Source organism: Alexandromys fortis, unplaced genomic scaffold (assembly GCF_014885135.2).
Source record: "Alexandromys fortis isolate MF-2015 unplaced genomic scaffold, M_Fortis_MF-2015_v1.1 scaffold_291, whole genome shotgun sequence".
Classification (NCBI taxonomy): Eukaryota; Metazoa; Chordata; class Mammalia; order Rodentia; family Cricetidae; genus Alexandromys; species Alexandromys fortis.
The window spans coordinates 292,943-313,455 of record NW_026068163.1 but is presented as its reverse complement, the minus strand read 5'-3'; the positions used below and the strand labels follow the sequence as shown (position 1 = coordinate 313,455).

Sequence of the window (20,513 nt, the reverse complement as noted above, 5' to 3'; positions counted from 1 at the left end):
ATACAGTACTCTGCCTGCATAGATGCCTGCAGGCCAGATGAGGGCACCAGATCTCATTACAGATGGTTGTGAGCCACCGTGTGGTTACTGAGAATTGAACTCGGGACCTCTGGAAGGGCAGTCTTAACCTCTGAGCCATCCCTCCAGCCCCTTAAAGTTACTCTTACTGGCCTGGAGCTAAACTGTGTAGCCATGGAGCCCCAAGGCTCTGCCCGTCTCCATCTGTCCAGACCTGGGTGGCATTACAAGCTCACCACTGCACCCTTTTTAGATTTTTTCTTATTGTATGTGTATGTGTGGGTATTCTGCCTGCACATATATGCCTTGCACCATGTGCATGCCAGGTGCCCAATGAAGCCAAAAGAGGGTATTGGAACTGGAGTTCTAGATGGTTGAGAGTCACCATGTGGGGCCTGGGAATTGAACCTAGGTCTTCTGCAAGAGCAACCAGTGCTATTAACCACTGAGCTATTGTTCCAGTTCCGTGCCTGGCTTTTTTAAATTGTGGGTTCTGAGAATGGCAAGCACTTTACCAACTGAATATTACCTCTTGTTTGTTTTAAGGTTAGTATGTAGCCTTATATAACCCAGACTCGTATGGAATTTGCTGTATAGGTAAGGGTGGCCTCGAACTACTGATCCTCCTGCCTGCACCTCCCATGTGCTTGGATTCCTGTCTCTTGGCATGTGCCACGACATGTGGTTTTGTAGAGCTGTTTTATAAACTGCCAGCTTGGGAGGCAAGAACAGATAGAAAGGTTTCAGGCTGCAGCTGGGAGACTCACCCACTGCAGGCACATTGCCAGCCTCCAGGAATAGGTCATACTGCCTTCCCTAAGGATAAGTGAGTGGGTCTGTATCAAATTAGAGACCTTAATACAGGTCTCAACCTGTGGGGTCTCAATCCCTTCAGAGTCATACATCAGATTTCCTGCATATCACTATTCATAACAGTAGCAAAATTACAGTTACGAAGTGCAACAAAATAATTTTATGGTTAGGGTGGTTACTGCAACATGAACTGTATTAAAGGGTCACAGCATTTGGAACGCTCCGAGAAAGTAGTTACAGAATACAGGGTGGGGCTGCACAGTGTATTGGAACAAGAGAGCTGTCTGCGCTCATTCTGTTCACTGCATTTAATAGAATATCCCAGTGACTGGCCAGCACTGGTGAGAGGGCAAAGCATGTTAGTGTCTGCTCCTGCTCACCATGGTTCCATGAAGTAGGGAGCTGAGTCTGGCCCTGCTAGAACATTTTAAGAGCATGTGGGGCCCAAAATGGAAGGGCTGCAGGTTTGGCTCAGAAGCAAAGCACTTCTCTAGAATCCCCCGGTGAGGGGCTGGGGTGTGGCTCAGTGGTAGAGCCCCTGCCTAGAATCCCCCAGTGAGGGGCTGGGGTGTGGCTCAGTGGTAGAGCCCCTGCCTAGAATCCCCCAGTGAGGGGCTGGGGTGTGGCTCAGTGGTAGAGCACCTGCCTAGAGTCTCCCAGTGAGGGGTAAAAGGTATGTCAGTGGCTGAGTGATTGTCTAGCATATGTGAAGTCCTGCATTCAGTTCCCAACCTAAGGTATAATGGACAGCAACAATGACTAAGGCTTAGTTTGAGCCATTACTAGATAGATAACTCAGCATCTACAAAGAGCTGGTAGGACACTCAGACCAGGGAGCGGAGGCTGATACCGTGGAAAGCAGAACCTGGGAGGAAGGAGAGGCAAGTTTAAACTCAGACGTTCCCTTAAATACCAAACACAGTTTGACGGGCATGGTGGTGCACACCTACCTATCAAGCCAGCATCAAGGAAGCTGAAGCAAGAAGTCTGCTATGAGTTCGAGGTCAGTGAGACCCTGTCTCCGAGAGACGAATGAACAGACAAGTGAGATGCACAGCAGAGAGTCCCAGGCATCTAGATAAAGTCTGAGGTAGCCAGCACTGATAAGAAAGTGTGTGGATCCTGGGCCCAAATAACACTCGAAATTTAGCAGAGAGAAATTGTGTCCAGCCAACTAAGGTGTGCCTGGCAGAGTTGGCTAACTGGTGCTCATGACTGATGCTAACTTTCAGACTTAGCAATATGCAGAGGTTGTGAGTGACCTGGACAAATCCAGTTTGGTGCAGTGAACAGCAGAACCCAACTGATGGTCTTGGAGAGTTAGGCACTGGAGAACAGACAAGTTCTTCAGTGGGACCCAGAGGGGCAATTTGTTAAGGACACCCTCATGGGTGCACTGGGCAGTTCTCAGTGTCTGTGAGGCCTTGTGGATTCAGGGTAAAGGTGACACGGTGCGCATTGATTAACTAGCCCTCAACCCCTACATGGCCTGCAAGAAGCTAATTTAACACAGCAGGGTCCCCTGCCATCAGAAAAGCCTGTGACTGCAGCACCCTAGGCCTCTCTGACTCCTATGACAAGCTCTTGCACGCGGTCTGTCTGCGGGCTCCTTGTGCCTTGATTCTAGTCACCATTCTTTCTGTAGCACTAGCGATGGGACCCAGAGCCTCGTGCGTGCCAGGCAGGTACTCTACCTTTGAGTCGCATCCCCCAGCCCCTCTGGGAGGGGTTCTGCACAGCTGTGCTCCAGCACTCCCGTCCCTCACTGGGGTGTTCTAGGGAGACCCTGAGCCATGCTACCAGCCACTTACTGCTTTAGCTGTGCTGTAACCCCAGCCCTTGTATTATTTGAGACCAAGTCTCACTATGTATCTCAGGTTGGCCTGGAACTCACAATCCTGCTACGCTAGGATTATAAGTGTGAGATACCATGCTCACCTCTTTGTAACTAACAAAGTCTAGCTTCCTTAGACCCTGGCCTCAATAGTATTCTTATTTCTTTACCTCTGTGAAATGTACCTTCTTAGGAAGCCCTTCCAGTCTCTTGCAGGAAAATGCGGCTCCACAGACCTTTGTAAGGGGATAAAGAAGTCTTAGACCCTCTGGCACTCATCCAACCCCATCACACTCCATCCTGTATGCTCCTTGCTTCCCAACATGCTTTCTCAGGCACGCATGCTCCCCACCACCAGTCACCACCTTGCCCATATCCCCTTTTCTGGCTGCTCTGGGCTTCCCCTGTGCGAACTGGACCATGCACATGCCAGCAGACCCCCAGTCTTCAGCTCAGGGCACCATGCCCCCACCTCATTTGTGGGCTGTCCCTCTATCACTGCACCCTGAACACACTCCCCCCAAGGGTTACACCTCAGCTGTGATCTCTCAGAGCCTTTGCCTTTCCCCCATCCCTGCCTTCAGTCATTCCTAGACTGGCGTCTCTCCAGCCTCCATGTCCAGTCTCAGGTTCCCAGATCCAAATACCCTAGTCATTGACATCTTCCTACTACTTCAAGAGCCACACCAAACTGCTGCCCAATTTGATGGTCCCAGGTCTAGGCTCAGACCTCATCTCTTGGGTTCAAACAGGGTCCTAACCCCCCCCCTCCTACTGCCACCCTGAAATCTCCCTGGGCTCCCCAAGTCAGATAGCTTGCCCAATACCATGGACTCCCTAGAAAACAGGCCTAGAATTCAGGCTCAGTTCTGGAACATTCCACCTCAGGACCTTCCCTTTTTTGCCACATGCCATCTAGAGAGATGACCGAAACACGTTGGTATGCATGTCCCTACCTCCAACCAACAAGGCAGCCACTGGCAGCATTCTCTCCACATTAGATCCGTAGCTGAGGTCCCTCGAGCGGGGTGCAATACCAGTTACTTTTCTCATTGCTACACCAAAATGCCAGACCAAAGGAACTTCAGGGAGGAAGGGTTCATTTGGCGCAGACTCTGAGAGACCAGTCCTTCGTAGGAGAGAAAGCACAGCAGCAGGAGCATGGGGCGGCCGGTCACATGGCAGCCACAGTCAGGAAGCAGAGAGAGCCAAGCCTGTGCTGGTGCTCAGCTCACTTTCTCCTTTTTATCCAGTCTGAGACACCAGCCCACCAGATGGCGCTGCCCACATTCAGGGTGGGCCTTCTGTCTTTCTTCAGTCACAGACACACCCGGAGGTGGGCTAGCTGCTTCCAGATCCTGTCAGGTTGGCAGCTGTTATTAACCATCACAGACTCCAGGCTTCTCATCCTGGTGTGGAGTGATAGGTCCCAGCACAGACTGTCCCAGATCCTGTCCCTTTGACCTCACCCCTCGGCCTCCCTGCCCAGCTTCTGCTAGTCTCTCCTCTGTGCCCACTTTGAGCTACACATCCACACTGGCCACTGGACAGCCCCCAAAGCCATGTCTTCAGAGCTGACCTCTCCAGAGCCTGAACCCCAGCCCAGATCCCCTCAGTGCTGATGCCGTATCTGAGAGCATTTACAGCCATAGTGGCAAGGTCTCCGGACAGCTAAACACACTGTCCACAGATGAGCTGGCCTGGGCCTCCCTGAGGCCTGAGGGTCTGCTCTCGGGGCACTTCACAAATGCCCAGAATGTCACTGGTGTGCGCAGGCAAGGACCTGCCTTCTGCTCCCAGGAACCCTCTGGACACTGCACATCTTTCCTGTGTCCATGGGCAGCTCTGGGAGCCTCAGGTTGCTCCCACGATGAAATGGCCACAGACTGAAGACAGATAAGACAAATAGGCCAAGGTCTCTGATCCAAGCCCCAAGCAATGACACAGGAGGGTTCTCTGAGTCCCTGGTGAGTCCCCGTGAAGATTTACACACTTCTCGGGACCCAGGTTCATTGTGGATGGGTGGCAGTTGCTTCTCCATAGGCTTCCCTCAGCCCTGTCCCTCTAGCCCATGGCACAGGTGCATTGATATAGGACCATTCCTGGGCAAGGTCCAGTTCGTGGATGTTCAGAAACTGAACCTATCCCTTCCTTCCACCCGACTGCCGCTTTCCTCTGTAAATGTCGCCGAGAGCCCTGTTAGCTTTCTGTGGCTCTCTTCCCTCTGTCTCAATGCTCCTGTCTATCCGCTTCCCTGAGTCTGCAAGGTACCGTGAGGAAGTAGGTTCTGCAGTCCCTCCACTAGCCTGGGTCAAAGGAGTCTACACCAGGTCAGCAAACGATGACACTGTATCCTCTCCCCATGGGGGTCACCAGGGTCTAAACTCACCCTTGCCATCCACAGCTGTCCCTCATGGCCTGGTCTTGCCCTGGGGTCCACCCTCCGCCTTACCACCTTATTTCAATCAATACCACCTACCGCTGTGGTCCACAGGCTGAGCCGTGGAGAACGTGGAGGTGTATGGGAACAGGCTGAGCCGCGGGCAATGCGATGGGGACAGGCCGAGGGTGTCCTGTGAAGGGTGCGGCATCTCTCCACAGCTGCTCAGAACTTTGAGGTGCAGAAAAGGCTTGGTGTGTGTTGGGATGACAGGGGGCTTTCCCCAGCCCGTGGCCTAGAGCCCAGCTATCATACTCAGACACTCCTGCTTGAGTGTTTGCCAGAGAGTCACTAAGGCTGGCCAAGTACTTGAACCATTTTCCTGTCAGGGCTCACAGGAGCCTCAGGACTTCTGAGGCCATAGTGCCCCCTAGTGGCTCTTGGCAGAACTTTAAGTGAAGTTTATTGTCACAGCTTGCTTGCTTTTTCCTTCCTTCTTTCCTACCTACCTACCTTCCTTCCTTCCTTCTTTATCTATTTAATGTGTAGAAACATTTTTCTGAATGTGCAAATGTGAACCACGTGTGACTTGTGCCTGTGGAGGTCAGATGAAGGTGTTAGATCCCCTGGAACTGGAGTTACAGATGCTGGAAACTAAACTTAGGCCATCTGCAAGAGCTGTTAAAAGCTGAGGCATCTCTCTGCTCCCTACTATAACAGATTTTTTTGAATAAAAGTCAGAAAGGATGATTTCTCTTCCAAAACTTGAGGTACAGGAAACCCTCAGTGACAGAGCACCTACCCAGAATCCCGCAGTGAGGGACTGGGGTGTGGCTCAGTGGTAGAGCCCCTGCCTAGAATCCCCCAGTGAGGGGCTGGGGTGTGGCTCAGTGGTTGAGCACCTACCCAGAATCCCGCAGTGAGGGACTGGGGTGTGGCTCAGTGGTAGAGCCCCTGCCTAGAATCCCCCAGTGAGGGGCTGGGGTGTGGCTCAGTGGTAGAACACCCTCCTAGCATCTCCCATGAGGCACTGAAGGCATGGCTCAGCAGCAACAAGCTTTTCTAGCATGTTTAAATGTTCAAGGCCTTGGGTTCTAGAACCCAAGAAGTTGGGGTGGGTGCCTTCTTGATAAAAGTCATAGCTCTTGGATAGGAAAAGAACAGGGTTACAGGTCAGGAGACCTTGAGTGGTCACCCCACTACCTCTGTCTCCACCATTGCCTCTGAAGCCTCATTTGTGGTGAGTTCCTGAGTTGGGACAGCTCCCTGCCTGCCCTACTGCACCCTATTCCCTCCGACCTCTGAATTATCCAGGGCGCCAGCCTGTGGGCCAGTGCAGGAGTAGAGAAGGCAACTAGAGCTCTAAGCATTCATGCTTTCAGTCTGGGGGGGGGCGTCTGGAAGGTGCCGAGGATCCCTGTGCCCCAGACTTCTCTGATGGCCGCCTCTTCCTTTCACCACAGGGCGCTGTGCGGAGCTGCAGATCCGCCTCACTGAGGCCACCGCCAAGGTTGTCGAACAGAAGGAATTGATTGCCCGCCTGGAGCAGGACCTCAGCACCATCCAGTCCATCCAGCGGCCTGATGCCGAAGTAAGCCTCTGCCTGCCCTGCTCACTGAGCCCCACCCAGGGTCCTGGAACCCCAAAGCACAGGCCTCCTGAACTAGAGCCGTCCCCCTGGCCTCCCCATAGAGGTTTCATTGCCCCACGGAAAACACCTTCATTCCAACCCCAGAGCAGATGCCACACATCTTCCTCCAGCCAGCAGAGAGCACTCTACGGCCTGAGGCCAGCTTGCGTCCAGGCACTAAAAGCTCTAGTCAAGGGCAAAGCAAGGTCACATGGACCCACTGCACAGCTGATGGCCTGTATGTCTGTGCAGCATGTGCTTGTAGTACCCGTGGAGCTGCAGGCAGCTGGGAGCTGCCTTCTGGGGCTGGGAATCAAACCTGGGTCCTCTGGAAGAGCAACCAAAGCTCTTCACATCTGAACCATCTCTCCAGCCCCCTCATTTTAATTTTTATTAAATGTATTTGTTCATTCGTTCATCCCACAATGTTCGAGTAAGTCTTGTCTTTTCCTTTTTATCTTTCAGGGAGCTTCTGAACAAGGCCTAGAGAAGATTCCAGAACCCATCAAGGAAGCCACAGCCCTGTTCTATGGTGAGGAAAGACTGGCTGACTAGCACTTGCCCAAGGAGTTGGGGGCCAGGGAAAGCACTGGTGCATGTTGAGAACTCAGATCCCCAAAGTATAAGTTCTCCCTCAAAGAAAGAAGGGGGCCCATCCCAGCAGTGTCTGCCTCCATGGTTTACCAGTGACCTCAGAGAAGAGATACAGGGGGAGAGCTCCCAGCCACAGATGGAAAGCCACCCTCTGCAGCATTCAGGCCAGAAGCCTAGGCTTCCTGGCCAACCAGAAAGATGTGGGCCACTCCTGGCCCCCCAGTTTCCTCAGCGTTCTCATGCTTTAGTGGTCCTCCACCCCAACCACCATCACCGTCTCCGCCATTGCGTTTCGGGCCACAAAGATCTGGTGTTGGTTCCATAGATGGAGCAACCCCAGCACACCTCACCTGATGGCTGCAAGGCTTCCTGTTCAAGTACCAGAGACACAGGGAGGGGAAGGTTGGGACCTGGCCCTCTGACAGTGCAGATGGTGGGTGATCAGTGCCCTAACACAACAAGCCATTTCCTGCTGCCTCCTAGGACCCTCGGTGCCAACCAGTGGGACCCTTCCAGAAGGTCAGGTGGACTCCCTACTTTCCATCATCTCCAGCCAGAGGGAACGTTTCCGCACCCGGAACCAAGAGCTGGAGGCTGTGAGTCCACCCTGCTTCCTGTCCCCTCAGAGGCCTCTAGTCTGCATGCACAAATGTGGGAAGGCACAGGCTCAGGGGAAACAACCTATGCGTCAACAAGCAAGATTAGATTGTTCTGTGCCATTGAGACGTCCCGAGGAGGCTGTGCCACTTGGGGCCTTGAGAAGTGTTCAGGGACTCAGAGGAAAGAACACGCGGGGTTTTCCAGGGTTGGAGGAAAGAGACATAGGACACAAGACCGGTGGACGCCAGACTGCCTGGCTGGAATACCCTCATAGGCTTTGACAGGAGTGAGGGACTGCAGCATGGCGGGCCCCTGGGTACAGCGGGCCATGGAGGAATAGCTGCAGCACACTGGAGAATGGGAAGCAGCATGGACGGGAGCGCGTAGGGCAGACCCCACCAAAATGAACTGTGTGCCAGGACTGGTGGCACAAGTCTATAACCCCATTTTCTAAAGATGCTGAGGCAGGATGATATATTAAATTCAGAGTCAGCCTGAGCAATTTAGCAAGACCATCTGTCAAGAAAAGGGACTGAAGATAAGTCAGTGGTAGAGCTAGGGGTATAGCTAAGTGGTAGAGCCCCTGCCTAGAATCCCCCAGTGAGGGGGCTGGGGTGTGGCTCAGTGGTAGAGCCCCTGCCTAGAATCCCCCAGTGAGGGGCTGGGGTGTGAGCCAAGGGCAGTACACTTGCCTGGCATACATAGGTCCTAGGCTCCATCCCCAGGACTACAAGCAAAAGAAAGAAGGCAGGGTGCGACAGATGGAAGGTTTGGGGGTTTGTGGTTTCAGACCTTTCAATCTATGATGGTTTGTCACTGTTGCCTTGACCTGTGGCCAAGCAGCACATCGTGGTGAAGTATATGACCAAGGCAAGCTGCTTACTTCATAGCTGCCAGCTAGCGAAGGAACAGGGAGGATTTGAATCTCAGTATTCTCTCCAGGGGCACACCTCCCATCAGGCCCCACCTTGTTAAGGTTCTTTCACCTCTGAATAGTGCCCCAGCACTGGAGACTAAGCCTCCTGCACATGATCTTTGAGTGCACATGATCCGAATAGTAAGGCTAGAGCGGTGTCTCCGCTTAAGAGCACTTGTTGCTCTTATGGAGGATCCAGATGTGGTTCCCAGCACCGGCACGGCAACTCACCACTGTCTGTAACACCCCATTCTGGCCTCCGTGGGCACCACACACACCTGCCAACACATCAAATAAGTAAACCTTTTAAAATTTTTATTTTAAAAATATCCAAACCATAACGAATAGCAAATTCAAATATGAAGAAACTGGCCTTTCTGTGAAGGGACTTTCTAGAGGAGACTCTGGGAACAGAGTCAGCAGTTCAAGACCATGGGCGGCTGGGAGATGCTCAGTGGGTAACGTGCTCCATGTGCAAACACAAGGACCTGAGTTCAATCCCCCACACACCAAGGCCATGGGCACAGAAAGAGTCCTGACAGATGGAGACCTCATCTCTCTCCTTCATCCACCCTTGCCCTGACTCCATTCACAGGAGAGCCGCATGGCCCAGCACACCATCCAGGCCCTGCAGAGCGAGCTGGACAGTCTACGCGCTGACAACATCAAGCTTTTTGAGAAGATCAAGTTCTTGCAGAGTTACCCCGGCCGGGTAAGCCTGTTAGCCCCAGAGGGACCAGGTGGGGAGCACTTGAGGTCAAATTGGGGAGGATTGGATGGTAGTCAGCACTGGGGGAACTCGAAATGATATTTGTGTGCACACACATATGCATGTGCGCGTGCGCGCACACGCACACACACCTGTCAGATATCCACTCTACATGGAACAAGCCACTCGAGAGAAATGCTATAGAGGTTCATTCAGAACCAGCCAGAAGGTAGCAAGCTACCACACAAGTCAGGGCACAAGTCCAAGGTCCCCAGCCAAGGCCTCACTAGCTCCAGCTACCCCTCTGTGGTACATGGATGGTCTGCCAGCTCACCCTAGACAGGGGATTTAACACTTGTATGCTAAACATGTAAGGCAGGCCCTGGGCACTAGGGATGTGATGGGACATTGTTTTTGAGACAGGGTTGTGTGTACCTCAGGCTGGCCTCAGAGTTACTGTGTAACGGAGACTAGCTTTAAACCTGCAATCCTCCTGCCTCCACCTCCCCAGTGCTGGGATAGGATGCATGTGTCACCATGCTTATTTTGAATTAATGTGTTCTAAACAAAAAAACAAAAATCGTAAGACTCTTTTATGTTTCTGGTGTCTTGCGTTCATGTATGTCTGTACACTACATGTGTGCAGAAGGGAGCACTGGATCCCCGGAACTGGAGTTGTGAAGGTTGTGAGCCTCTGTGCAGGTGCTGGGAACTGAACTCAGGTTCTCTGGAAGAGTAGCTGCGTCTCTTAAGCTCTGAGCCATCTCTCCAGCCCCCTTGCAATTTTCTTTTTCAAGATAGGGTTTCTCTGTGTATCTTTGGCTGTCCTAGAACTCACTTTGTAGACCAGGCTGGCCTCGAACTCAAAGAGATCTGCCTGCCTCTGCCTCCTGAGTGCTGGGATCAAAGGCGTGGGCCGCTGCACCTGGCTCACAATTTGTTGTTGTTGTTTTGTTTCTTTATTGACTAAGCATGGTAGTGCCTGGAGATGGTGGAAGGCTGGCGCAGGAGGCTCACTAATTTGAGGCCAGACTAGGCTACCTAATGAGACTCTGTCTAAAAAGAAGAAGAATGGTTGGGAAGACACCATTTTCTGTCCTCTGTGGGCACTGCACACATGTGGTACACATATAGGCAAACCACTCATGTACATAAAAAATAAATTTTAGAAAAACAAAAAAATAAAAAGATACCTATAATGTATACCCCAAAAAACCAATGAACAGGAAAGGCTAGAAACCTGTTTGTTGTGGTGGCTTCTGTCTGCCCCCAGGCCTCTCTGGCAGGGTCCACCATGTGCACAGAAACCCTCTCGGTAGCTCAGGGAAGGACAGAGTGGGTAATAAGGGCTAGGGAGATGGTTCAGTGGGCAAAGTGTTTGCCATGCAAGCCTGTGGACAAGAGTTCAGATCCCACACTCCCCTGTAAGTGAGAGCCTGTAGGACCATGTAGGTATGGCAGCCTGCCTGTAATTCCAGAATTCAGAAGGCAGAGAGGCAAGCTCTAGCTAGACTAGCCATACAGACAAGCTGTAGGTCAAATGAGAGATCCTGCCCCAGTGGATACGTGGAATATAACTCCTGACCTCAGGGCTTCCATGTGCACACGCGCGCGCGCACACACACACAGGGGGGAGGGGAGGGAAGAAGAAAAGGAGGGAGGAAACTTAAAGACTTTTATGGTCCTAAGACTCTTGGCCCAACAGCACTATTCCCACTCAATCGAAGCAAGAACCCTTTCTGGGCCACTAGAGGGCACCCAGGCTCTGTAAACCAATGTGCCTCTTCTGCAGGGTACTGTCTGCCCCTTTGGCTCTCAGTAACCTCTTGCTCAGTGGCACTCACCTGTTGGAAGGCTGAGACAGGAGGACCACTTGAGGCCAGAAGTTCAAGGTTCCCAGAACATAGACACACACACACACACACACACACACACACATACACACACACACACCCAGCCACCCTCATGCACTGGGAACAGCTCTCTTCTCTGTCTTTTCTAAGATGTAGCTCCCCAGAGGTTTTGTGCCCCATTCTTGGGGTTGGGAAGTAAGGGGAGAGAACTCAAGACCCCACTGGCCACATTAGCACTGGCACCCTGGCACCCTCCCCCAGCTCTAACCCTCCCTATCCTGGAGTCCAGATCCCCAAGCCAGGTGACTGACTGGGTCTCTCTGCTCCCCTATGCAGGGCAGTGGCAGCGATGACACCGAGCTGCGTTACTCCTCCCAGTATGAAGAACGTCTGGACCCTTTCTCCTCCTTCAGCAAGCGGGTTCGTAAATAGGGACCTGGGACTGGGGATGTGGCTCAGGGGTAGAGTGCCTTCTAGAGTCCTCCAGTGAGGGTCTGTGGGCATGACTCAGAGCCCTTGTCTGCTGTGGGTGAGGCCCTAGGTCCCATCCACAAAACAGCATCCTCTGCTCCATGTGCCCTGTCTACTCAGGCATACCACCCCTTCCCCCAGAATGCCTGAGCCATCTCTGCATAGCCCGGGTGTAGTCTCCATGGAAGGTGTGTGTTAGTGAACAGCCGTGGTTCTCAACCTTCCTGATGCTGCGACCCTTTAACACAGTTCCCTTTAACACAGTTCCTCATGCCGTGATGACCCCAACCATACAATTATTTTCGTTGCTACTTCATAGCTGTAATTTTGCTCCTGTTACAAATCATAATGTAATCATAACAATATCTAATATGTGGGATGGTCTTAGGCAACCTCTGTGGAAGGGTTGTTTGACCCCCAAAAGAGTTGTGACCCACAAGGTGAGAACCGCTGGTGAACAGGTTAACCCAGAATATACCTACAGGGTCAACCAGATTAACAAAGGGGTTACAACTGCCTGTGGCAGGTGACTGGTGACAGGAGCCACCCCAAGCTCCCTCCCTCCTAGGCTGCAGAAGCCCTGCCCATGAAGGACTTCCCTATAGTTAGAAGGAGATACTAGGCCGGGGCCATAGGTTGTTAGGGAGCCCAGGCTGTCATATTGAGTGTGACACCAGATTAGGCACCCAGGGAGTTCCCAGTAGCTCTCTAGTGTGGTAAAGTGACATCAATGTTCAGGCAGTCTTGCACAGGTAGGGATCTCTTTTTGTGGGACCCTCTCTTCATGTCTCTGTCTTCAGGAGCGGCAGAGGAAGTACCTGGGCCTGAGCCCCTGGGACAAGGCCACCCTTGGCATGGTGAGTCCATATCCCTGTATTCACCCATGATGTACCTACATCCTTGGTCGTTAGCCCCTTCTGAAGGAGCCCCAAGTCACACAGACCCTCTTCTGGGTGATCTACCTCGAGAACACAACCTCTGGGACATCGGTGCCTGTAGTTTCGGGGATGGGTTTGCAGGAAGCACATTCATCAGAAACTCTGTATCAGTGACTCTGCGGATAAAGGATTTGTTGAGTCACGGCACCTATGTAAAAGAGTCTGGTGCCATGGCAAGCACCTGAACCCCAGCACTAGGGTGGTGGTGGTGGCAATGTACAGCTTGTTAGCCGGCCAGTCTGACTCCACGTTCTCGGAGAGACCTTGGCTTTAAAAAAAAAAAAAAAAAAAAAAAAAAAAAAAAAAAGTTGTTCCAGGCATACTGACAATACTTGGACAATACTTATACTTGGGAGGCAGAGGCAGGCAGACCTCTGTAGTCAAGGCCAAGTGTGCTTCTGGCTTCCACGGGCGTGTGCATATGAACACACACACACACACACACAAATTACCTGTGTAGCCTAAGTACCCCATTTGTCACAGGGGCAAGTGGGTTCCTGCTGCCAGCCCACCCCTTCCCCCGCCTGCAGAGCCCTGAAGGAAGGAGCACAGAGCAACCCTATGCCCATCTATCCCCTTGTTTGCCTGCAGGGACGCCTGATTCTCTCCAACAAAATGGCTCGCACCATTGGCTTCTTCTACACCTTATTCCTGCACTGCCTGGTCTTTCTGGTGAGCATGTACACATCAGCCAGGGATGTCTCCAGGCTCTTCTGGGCAGCAGGGCACTGTTACTGTGTGGAGGACTTCCAGAGCCTCCTCAGTGCCACACCCTCAGCTCTAGTTCAGTACAGTCTCCTCCCCAACTCCAAGGACTCAAACTCCTTTAGAGATAAGGAAAACAACAACACCAGGCCCCCAGCTGGGGAGAGCTGAGCCACTTTGAAGAGGAGGCCATGGACTCTGTCCTGGAAGGGCTTTGAGGAAAGACTGGGTGAAGAAATAGGCATGCAGATGAAGGCCTGTCATCCCAGCTACTTGGGAGGTTGAAGCAGAAGGATCACAAGTTCAAGCCCTGCCTGTGCTACATAGCATCTTCAAGGACAACTTAATGAGGCCTTCTCTCAGAAAGTAAAAAGAGGACTGGAGATATAGTTTAGCAGTAGAGCACCTGCCTAGAATCCCCCAGTGAGGGGCTGGGGTGTGGCTCAGTGGTAGAGCACCTGCCTAGAATCCCCCAGTGAGGGGCTGGGGTGTGGCTCAGTGGTAGAGCACCTGTCTAGAATCTCCCCCCACCCCCAGAGACTGGGGGCATGCTTCAGGGATAGGATACCTGCTTAGCATATGTGAGGCCCAGGTTCCATTTCCTGCATTGGTGGGAGGGAGGTTAAGGCAGGCCTAACTAGACCCTCAGGGAACAGATAGTGGGCTGCCCAGAGAAAGCCCACACTCAACTATCTGCCCAGGCAGAGAGTGGGCTGAGGGCAGTCCAAGGACATGGTGCTGAGTGGTGCCTCTATCCACCAGGTAGAGGGAAATAGGTGTGGACTGTATGCATTAAAGGCTGCAGCATCAGGAACCACTGCCCTACTAAGCATGGTGAAAGATAGCCCCTGGGCTAGCCTGGTTTCCTAGTCCGGTGGGATCTGCCCACCGTGGTAGGAGACTAACTTGAATAACTGTGTCTGCTGCTTCCTAAGCATCTATCAAGTAGGCTGGCTCTGGAGTATCTCCAAGGCCACCCACGCTAGGACTGGGCCACGAGACCCTTCTGCCCCGCAGACCAGGCCTAACAGCTGTAGGTGGCAATGGCAGTTGTCATGGTGTCTCTACCTGACCAGGTGCTGTACAAGCTGGCATGGAGTGAAAGCGTGGAGAGAGACTGTGCTGCCACCTGCGCCAAGAAGTAAGGATGTCCCCTGGTCCTCCCAAACCTAGAGCCAAGCCTCCATGACCCCCAGCACTAGCTCCAAGCTCCGTGTTTTTGCTGCTGTTCAGGCCTCTAACACAGCTCCCCTCCCGGTGTCCCCAGTCCTGTGCTCACCCATCTTCTTCTATACTTAGTCTCAGCTTCATTCCTGTTCCCTCAGGTTTGCCGATCATCTGCACAAATTCCACGAGAGTGACAACGGGGCAGCAGCTGGTGATTTATGGCAGTGACACCCAGGCTCACTGGAGAAATGTTGGCTGCACCCCACCCCCGTTTGATCAGCTGCATCTAATGACATAGACTCCCCACCCCAAAAAAATCCCCCACGGAAACTGTCTCTGTCCTCAGCCAACAGCTGCCAGATGCCCCCAGAGCCCCTGGAGCCCCTTTCAAAGGATATCACAGCCCCATAGGAGCCCCAAGGTCCAGACAACCCCTGGCACACAGCTAGGCTGGGGCCCCGAGGCTCCACCCTCAGTCTAGTCACTGACCTGGCTCCGCCCACATCAGAACCTCTAGCCCTGGTGGCAGAGCTTCCTGGCTGTGATAAAGCTTGTCAGTGCCCATTCTGGCATTCCTATAGGCTCTTAGGACCCCACCCACACCACAGAATAGGTGGGAGGCTCTTTTTGGCCTGCGGGCTTTTTGTCTGCCCTATTCCCCAGGGGGGCAGGAGTTTGATTGAACCTCTCTGCCATCTCCAAGACTGGGAGCTATACAGAAGGCGGGATGGTTTCCACTACCCCTTTCTGCACCCAATCCATGATTTGAGTTCTGCTTGCTTCTTTAGCAAAGTATTCTGGTTTCTATAAGAGGAAGTCTCTCCAACAAGGCTCCTGTGCCTGAGGCACTTCAGACCACAGTCTGAATGGCCCCAGCAAAACTACTTCTGGGCTAGGATAGCCAGGCCACCTCTCAGGGCCACCCATCTTCCTCATCTGGATCTGATGCTTTCTTCAGCTTTGCATGTTTGAAATAAAGACTCCTTGCAGCCACAGTGGGGCCTTGTGTTCTGTGATTCTTCAGCTAGACACTGTGTATCTGAGAGGCTAGTGGGTACCTGCAGCCCCATCCCCTGGTGCTTACCTGGCAGGTAGATAGGAACTCTCTCACCTTCCTATCCCCAAGAATACTGTGAATGTGTACAGAGCTTTGTTGGAACCCAGACCAGAGTGTCTGAGTCTGTTGAATACAGTTCCATCCAAACCAGAAATCTATTCTTTTATTCCCAAACAACTTGTTGGATCTAACTCAGTGTTACAGTTTGCCTAGAACCCCCCCCCACTTGTGAAGGGCTGGGGTGTGGCTCAGTGGTAGAGCCCCTGCCTAGAATCCCCCAGTGAGGGGCTGGGGTGTGGCTCAGTGGTAGAGTGTTACCTAGCATGCCCAAGGCCCTGAGTTCAATCCCCATCCCAAAAGATAAATAACAGCTCTCTCTCTCTCTCTCTCTCTCTCTCTCTCTCTCTCTCTCTCTCTCTCTGTGTGTGTGTGTGTGTGTGTGTCTGTGTGTCTGTGTGTCTGTGTATCCCCAGCAGTCAGGATGCTGGAGTAAGAGAATCATTACTTCATGGCCAGCCTGAGCTACAACAGCAACAGTAGCGTCTCATAAAACCACATATCACAGGGTACTCACCAGCCATGGCTGATGGCCTGACATGTCCTAATGGGCTCCTAACACCTCCATGTCAACTCCTGGGGAGTTCCTGCTTCTGTTCTTGTGTGCCCCAGAACCATGTATGAAGCATGCCTCTTCCTCCTGGACCCCTGCTTGCCTGGTGCACCAGAGCCATCCCTCTCCAGGGCTCTGAGGGCCAGCTTTCAGTCCGTCTCCCTCACAAGCAAGGCTACCTCTGTCAGATTTATCCCTGAGCTGTCTGTGGCCTCTGCATCCAGGGAGGCCCCTCCTTCAGGGTCCCTCATCAGCACCCTCTCATCGCCTGTCCTATCTGATCTTCAAAGCTCCCAAACCTCTACCCTTAGGGTGCCAGGATACACCTGTCACCCCTGACCCTCATTCCAATCTCCGTGACAGCTGCTCTTAGCCAATCACTGCCACTGCTCCCCCCCCTCTCCTGTCAGTTCCTCAAGTGGGTCAGACTCACTCCTCACTTCCTCCTCTGGGGAATCAGAACCGTCCTCTTGTTTCCCATCCCGGAATCCTCTCCAGCCACTGACAGCCCACCATCAAATTCAAGGTGAGTCCTCTTTCACAGCCCAGCATCCCCGCGCCCCGGGTGGTGGGTTCCATAGCCAGACCACCCAGGGATACAGTTTCTCTCCCATCTCTGCCCACCCTCCCTGACTTCATTCATAGGTCTCCTGGTTCCCAGTCAAGCAATTGGACCTGTGCACATGTGCAATCAATGGCTGGATTACAGCCTAAGCTTTCATTAAGTGTTTGCCGGCCAGTGTAAAGACAGAGCAGCCGCTGGGCATTGTAGCAGCGAAGGGACAGGTACCCGGGGCTCGACAGAGGTCTAGCCCCCATTCCTGTGGACACCAGCACCAAGGATTCCAGGAGCCATGTTCTCAGCCCACCTCACCTGTCCAGTGTCACACGCCCTGCCCCATGCCACCCCTGATGCTTCTAGGAAATAAATCAGTGAATCTGATGTCCCGTGAGTGAAAGGACCTTACAAAGGTCAGAGGCCACTGCCAGTGGGAGGAGGGCAGCAGATTACACTCCAGGCAGATTACAGTCCGAGGTCAACAGGCTGACCAGTCATGGCTGGGGCGGAGAGCCAGGAGGAGAGAGCAGACTCAAGAACACTGCATTAATAAGCCATAGGTCTTGTCTCTGAGCATCCTAACACACCTGTGGGCTTTTGTTTCTTCAATTTGGGCTTTTTGAGACAGGGTCTATGTAGCCCAGGGTGGCCTCAAACTGCTATTCCCTCTTGCTTCACCTTCCCCAGCGCTGGGATTATAGGCATATGTCAACCCACCCGGCTCTGTCCCGCCCGCCCGTTCACAGGGGCGCTGCCTCTCCTCTGGCCTCCTTGCCCCTCTGGTGGCTCTAGAGCGCCAGCCACCGCAGTAAGAAACGCTCAGTTCTAGTTCTTAGTCAAACGAGAGTAGGAACTTCTCCGAGTCCCAGGCGACCTCAGACACGTCACCTGGTGGGGCCAGTCTCCCCAACACCCTAGTAAAGTTGGGAGGCGAGGACCTGGGTGTAGAGGCTCTTCCCGGCCCTGAGGTGCCGGGCGATTTCCCGCACCCGGAGGGCACGAGGCAGGCGTGAGGCGTAGCTCTCGACTTCGGGATTCCTGAGAACCAGACAGACATTTCCTTGGTTGCGACATCTGGACCTCCTCGAGGATCCCATTGTCCTCGCGGCGGAGGGTCGGCCCATAGCGCCCGCCCCCGTCCGACTCTCATAACCCAGGGACGTTTCCAGGGTGTCCACGCAGAACACCCTCCAATCCCGCCCTCGGGGTCCACCACACCAGGCTCCGGGAGATGCCCCTACGTGGGGGACAGGGGGTTCCTAGGTCTGGGCACCCGGGTCAGGTCTTTCGGCTCAGTCACTGTCCGGAGGAAGACAGAGCGCTTGATCGGCGCCACTGGGGCTCCGGACAGCGCGCGGGGGCGGGGAGGGGAACCAGGGGGCGTGGCTAGAGACTCGCGCCGCGTGGGCGGGGGTGAGGCAAGGGCGGGGCCTGAGCTGTGAGGGTGGGCGTGTCGGGGCGGGACTAGTGGTGGGGCGGGGCCCGGAGGCGCGCGCGGCTTGGGCTGGGGAGAGGGCCGGGGGCGCGGAGGGAGCTGCAGGGGCGCGCGGCGCGCGAGTCCTGGGCTCAGAGCGCGCTGAGCTCGGAAGCCCGAAAAGGCAGAGAGCCTCAAGGGGGCTGTGCCGGGACCGCCAAGAGCGCACGAGTCTCACAGGCTGCAGGCCAGAGAAGCGGGTGCCACCGCCACCGCCGTCACCACCGGCCACCAAGGGCCGAACTCCTGCCCGGAGGGCTATGCGCCGCCGGGTCCCGGGATCCGGGCTGCGGTCCGGGCAGCGCTTCTCCGGCGCACCGGCCCGCGCGGCCGAAGCTGCGCGCCTGTAGGTACGGCCTGTTTGTCCTCAGCTCCCTGTCCCCATGGTTCTTTATCCCACCCCGGTGCCCGGTTGTCCCCGAAGGCGGGCGGGCGTGCGTGCGTGTGTGTGCGTGTGTGGTGTGCTCACCGCCACCCCGGGGCCGCACGCGCCCGGGTCCGAGCGTGTCGTCTTTGTGTGCACCGGTGGGAGGGAGGAGGACGCACGACAGAGGGGATGGGAGCCCCGCTGGGATCGGATCGGGGACCCATAGCCCAAGCGAGGTGGAGAGTGACGGGAAGCTGGGGCTGGGGGAAGCAGCTCCCTCCGGAGCAGCTGAGCCCCGGTCCCCTTCTCGAACACTGGCGGATTGGAGGGGCGAGCACAGCTAGTCCCCTACAGGAAGGGATCTGAGGCTGGGGGGAGGGGACGTTCAGGTCTCTTCACGGGTCTGGGAGGAGGTGGATCAACCCAGAATGAGGGTGATGGCTACACGCTGGGGTCTGGAGGGATCTCTGCGGGACCACAGTTACCCCATGGGGAAGCCCTCCTTTCGGCCCAGGGCCCCTTTCCCATGGCCACCATTCGTGACCCGCCCACTCTGGAGCTCTGGGGCAGCCCGGGGTTTGAGAGGAGGATCGCCGAGGGTGACAGGCCGGCGCCTTTAAGAAGGGGCGGGTTAGTGCCCTCCATTCAGCCCCTTCGGCCTAGGCCATTGATGAACCTGCGAGCTGCGAATGTAGGAACCGCGCCAGGGCTGCGGGCCGAAGCTAGGCAGAGGCTGGGACCCGCCAGGGCTTTCCTACCCCTCCACTCTCGCGTACTCCCCAGTGGGGACTTCAGGGTCAGAAGTCGCAGGGTATCCCCCCCCCCCAAAGAGGCTGTGAATATGAACAAAACAGAGTGTAATTCACCAGAGCTGATGCAGGGGGTGGGCTGTCAGGACGTGGAGAACTTAATTTCTGCCCCTTCGTAAATTTTTAAAAATTTGCTTCTGTGTGTGTGTGTGTGTGTGTGTGTGTGTGAGAGAGAGAGAGAGAGAGAGAGAGAGAGAGAGAGAGAGAGAGAGAGAGAGAGAGAGAGAACTTGCAAGAGCCAGTTCTTTCTTTACACCGTATGGGTTCCAGTAACCAAACTCAGGTCCTCAGACTTGGCAGCAAGTGTCTTTACCCGCTGAGCCATCAACCTGATCTCTGCTCCTTGAGCTGAATTATCTTGTGTGCAAATAAAATGATATTTCTCCGGGGCCTGCTGGAATTGCCCCATTCAGGGAGCACCCCTCCTACTTGGGCAGCAGCGTAGGTAAGTGGTTTCCTAGGCAGCTCTGGGGTCGGAAGCCCCTACACTGTCTCATCTTCAATATATCTTTTGGCTTCCAAGGTCTTTGAAAAAAATTAAGCTAGTATTAGGCATCGTGGTTTTATTTGTTTGAGACAGTCTCATTATGTAGTCTTGGCTGTCCTGAAACTCTCTAAGTAGTCCAGGTTAGCCTTGAACTCACAGAGATCTGCCTGTATTTAATTGATTCTTAAATTATATTGTTGTTGTTTGTGTGGGGGGGCACATGTGCCTCAGTACACATGTGAAGATCAGAGAACAGACCTGCCAACTTGAGTATCTCCTACTTTTTCATTTATTTATTTATTGTATTTTAGAGACAGGGTTTCTCTGTAGCTTTGGAGCCTGTCCTGGAACTAGCTCTTATAGACCAGGCTGGTCTCGAACTCACAGAGATCCGCCTGCCTCTGCCTCCCGAGTGCTGGGACTAAAGGCGTGCACCACCACTGCCTGACTCCGTCTCTCCTACCTTTATGTGGGTGTTTGAGGCAGGGTTAGTTTGATGGGGGCAGGGTCTCAGCCATATTT

At 53.9% G+C, this 20,513-nt stretch overlaps 2 protein-coding genes across 13 annotated transcripts in view; both read left to right on the top strand.

Moving 5' to 3' along the window:
* Positions 1-15,623, top strand: part of Cux1 (cut like homeobox 1) — a 348,081-nt gene extending 332,458 nt beyond the window's left edge. For all 5 annotated transcript variants that reach the window (XM_050127936.1, XM_050127935.1, XM_050127934.1 and 2 more), the window contains 9 exons: positions 6,509-6,636; positions 7,141-7,207; positions 7,753-7,865; positions 9,381-9,497; positions 11,684-11,767; positions 12,619-12,675; positions 13,348-13,428; positions 14,538-14,602; positions 14,787-15,623. In XM_050127936.1, coding sequence (XP_049983893.1) covers positions 6,509-6,636; positions 7,141-7,207; positions 7,753-7,865; positions 9,381-9,497; positions 11,684-11,767; positions 12,619-12,675; positions 13,348-13,428; positions 14,538-14,602; positions 14,787-14,856 — 782 coding nt within the window. In that variant the 3' untranslated portion in view covers positions 14,857-15,623. The remainder of the gene's footprint in view (positions 1-6,508; positions 6,637-7,140; positions 7,208-7,752; positions 7,866-9,380; positions 9,498-11,683; positions 11,768-12,618; positions 12,676-13,347; positions 13,429-14,537; positions 14,603-14,786) is intronic.
* A 1,127-nt stretch (positions 15,624-16,750) lies between these two features.
* Sh2b2 (SH2B adaptor protein 2) overlaps positions 16,751-20,513 on the top strand; it is a 40,549-nt gene continuing 36,786 nt past the window's right edge. For 4 of the 8 annotated variants that reach the window (XM_050127906.1, XM_050127908.1, XM_050127907.1 and 1 more), the window contains exon 1: positions 18,379-18,678. The gene's annotated coding sequence lies outside the window, so the exon portion shown is untranslated. Of the gene's footprint in view, positions 16,822-18,378; positions 18,679-20,513 lie in introns of those variants that run through there. The other 4 variants (XM_050127910.1, XM_050127911.1, XM_050127913.1 and 1 more) reach the window with 3 other exon arrangements.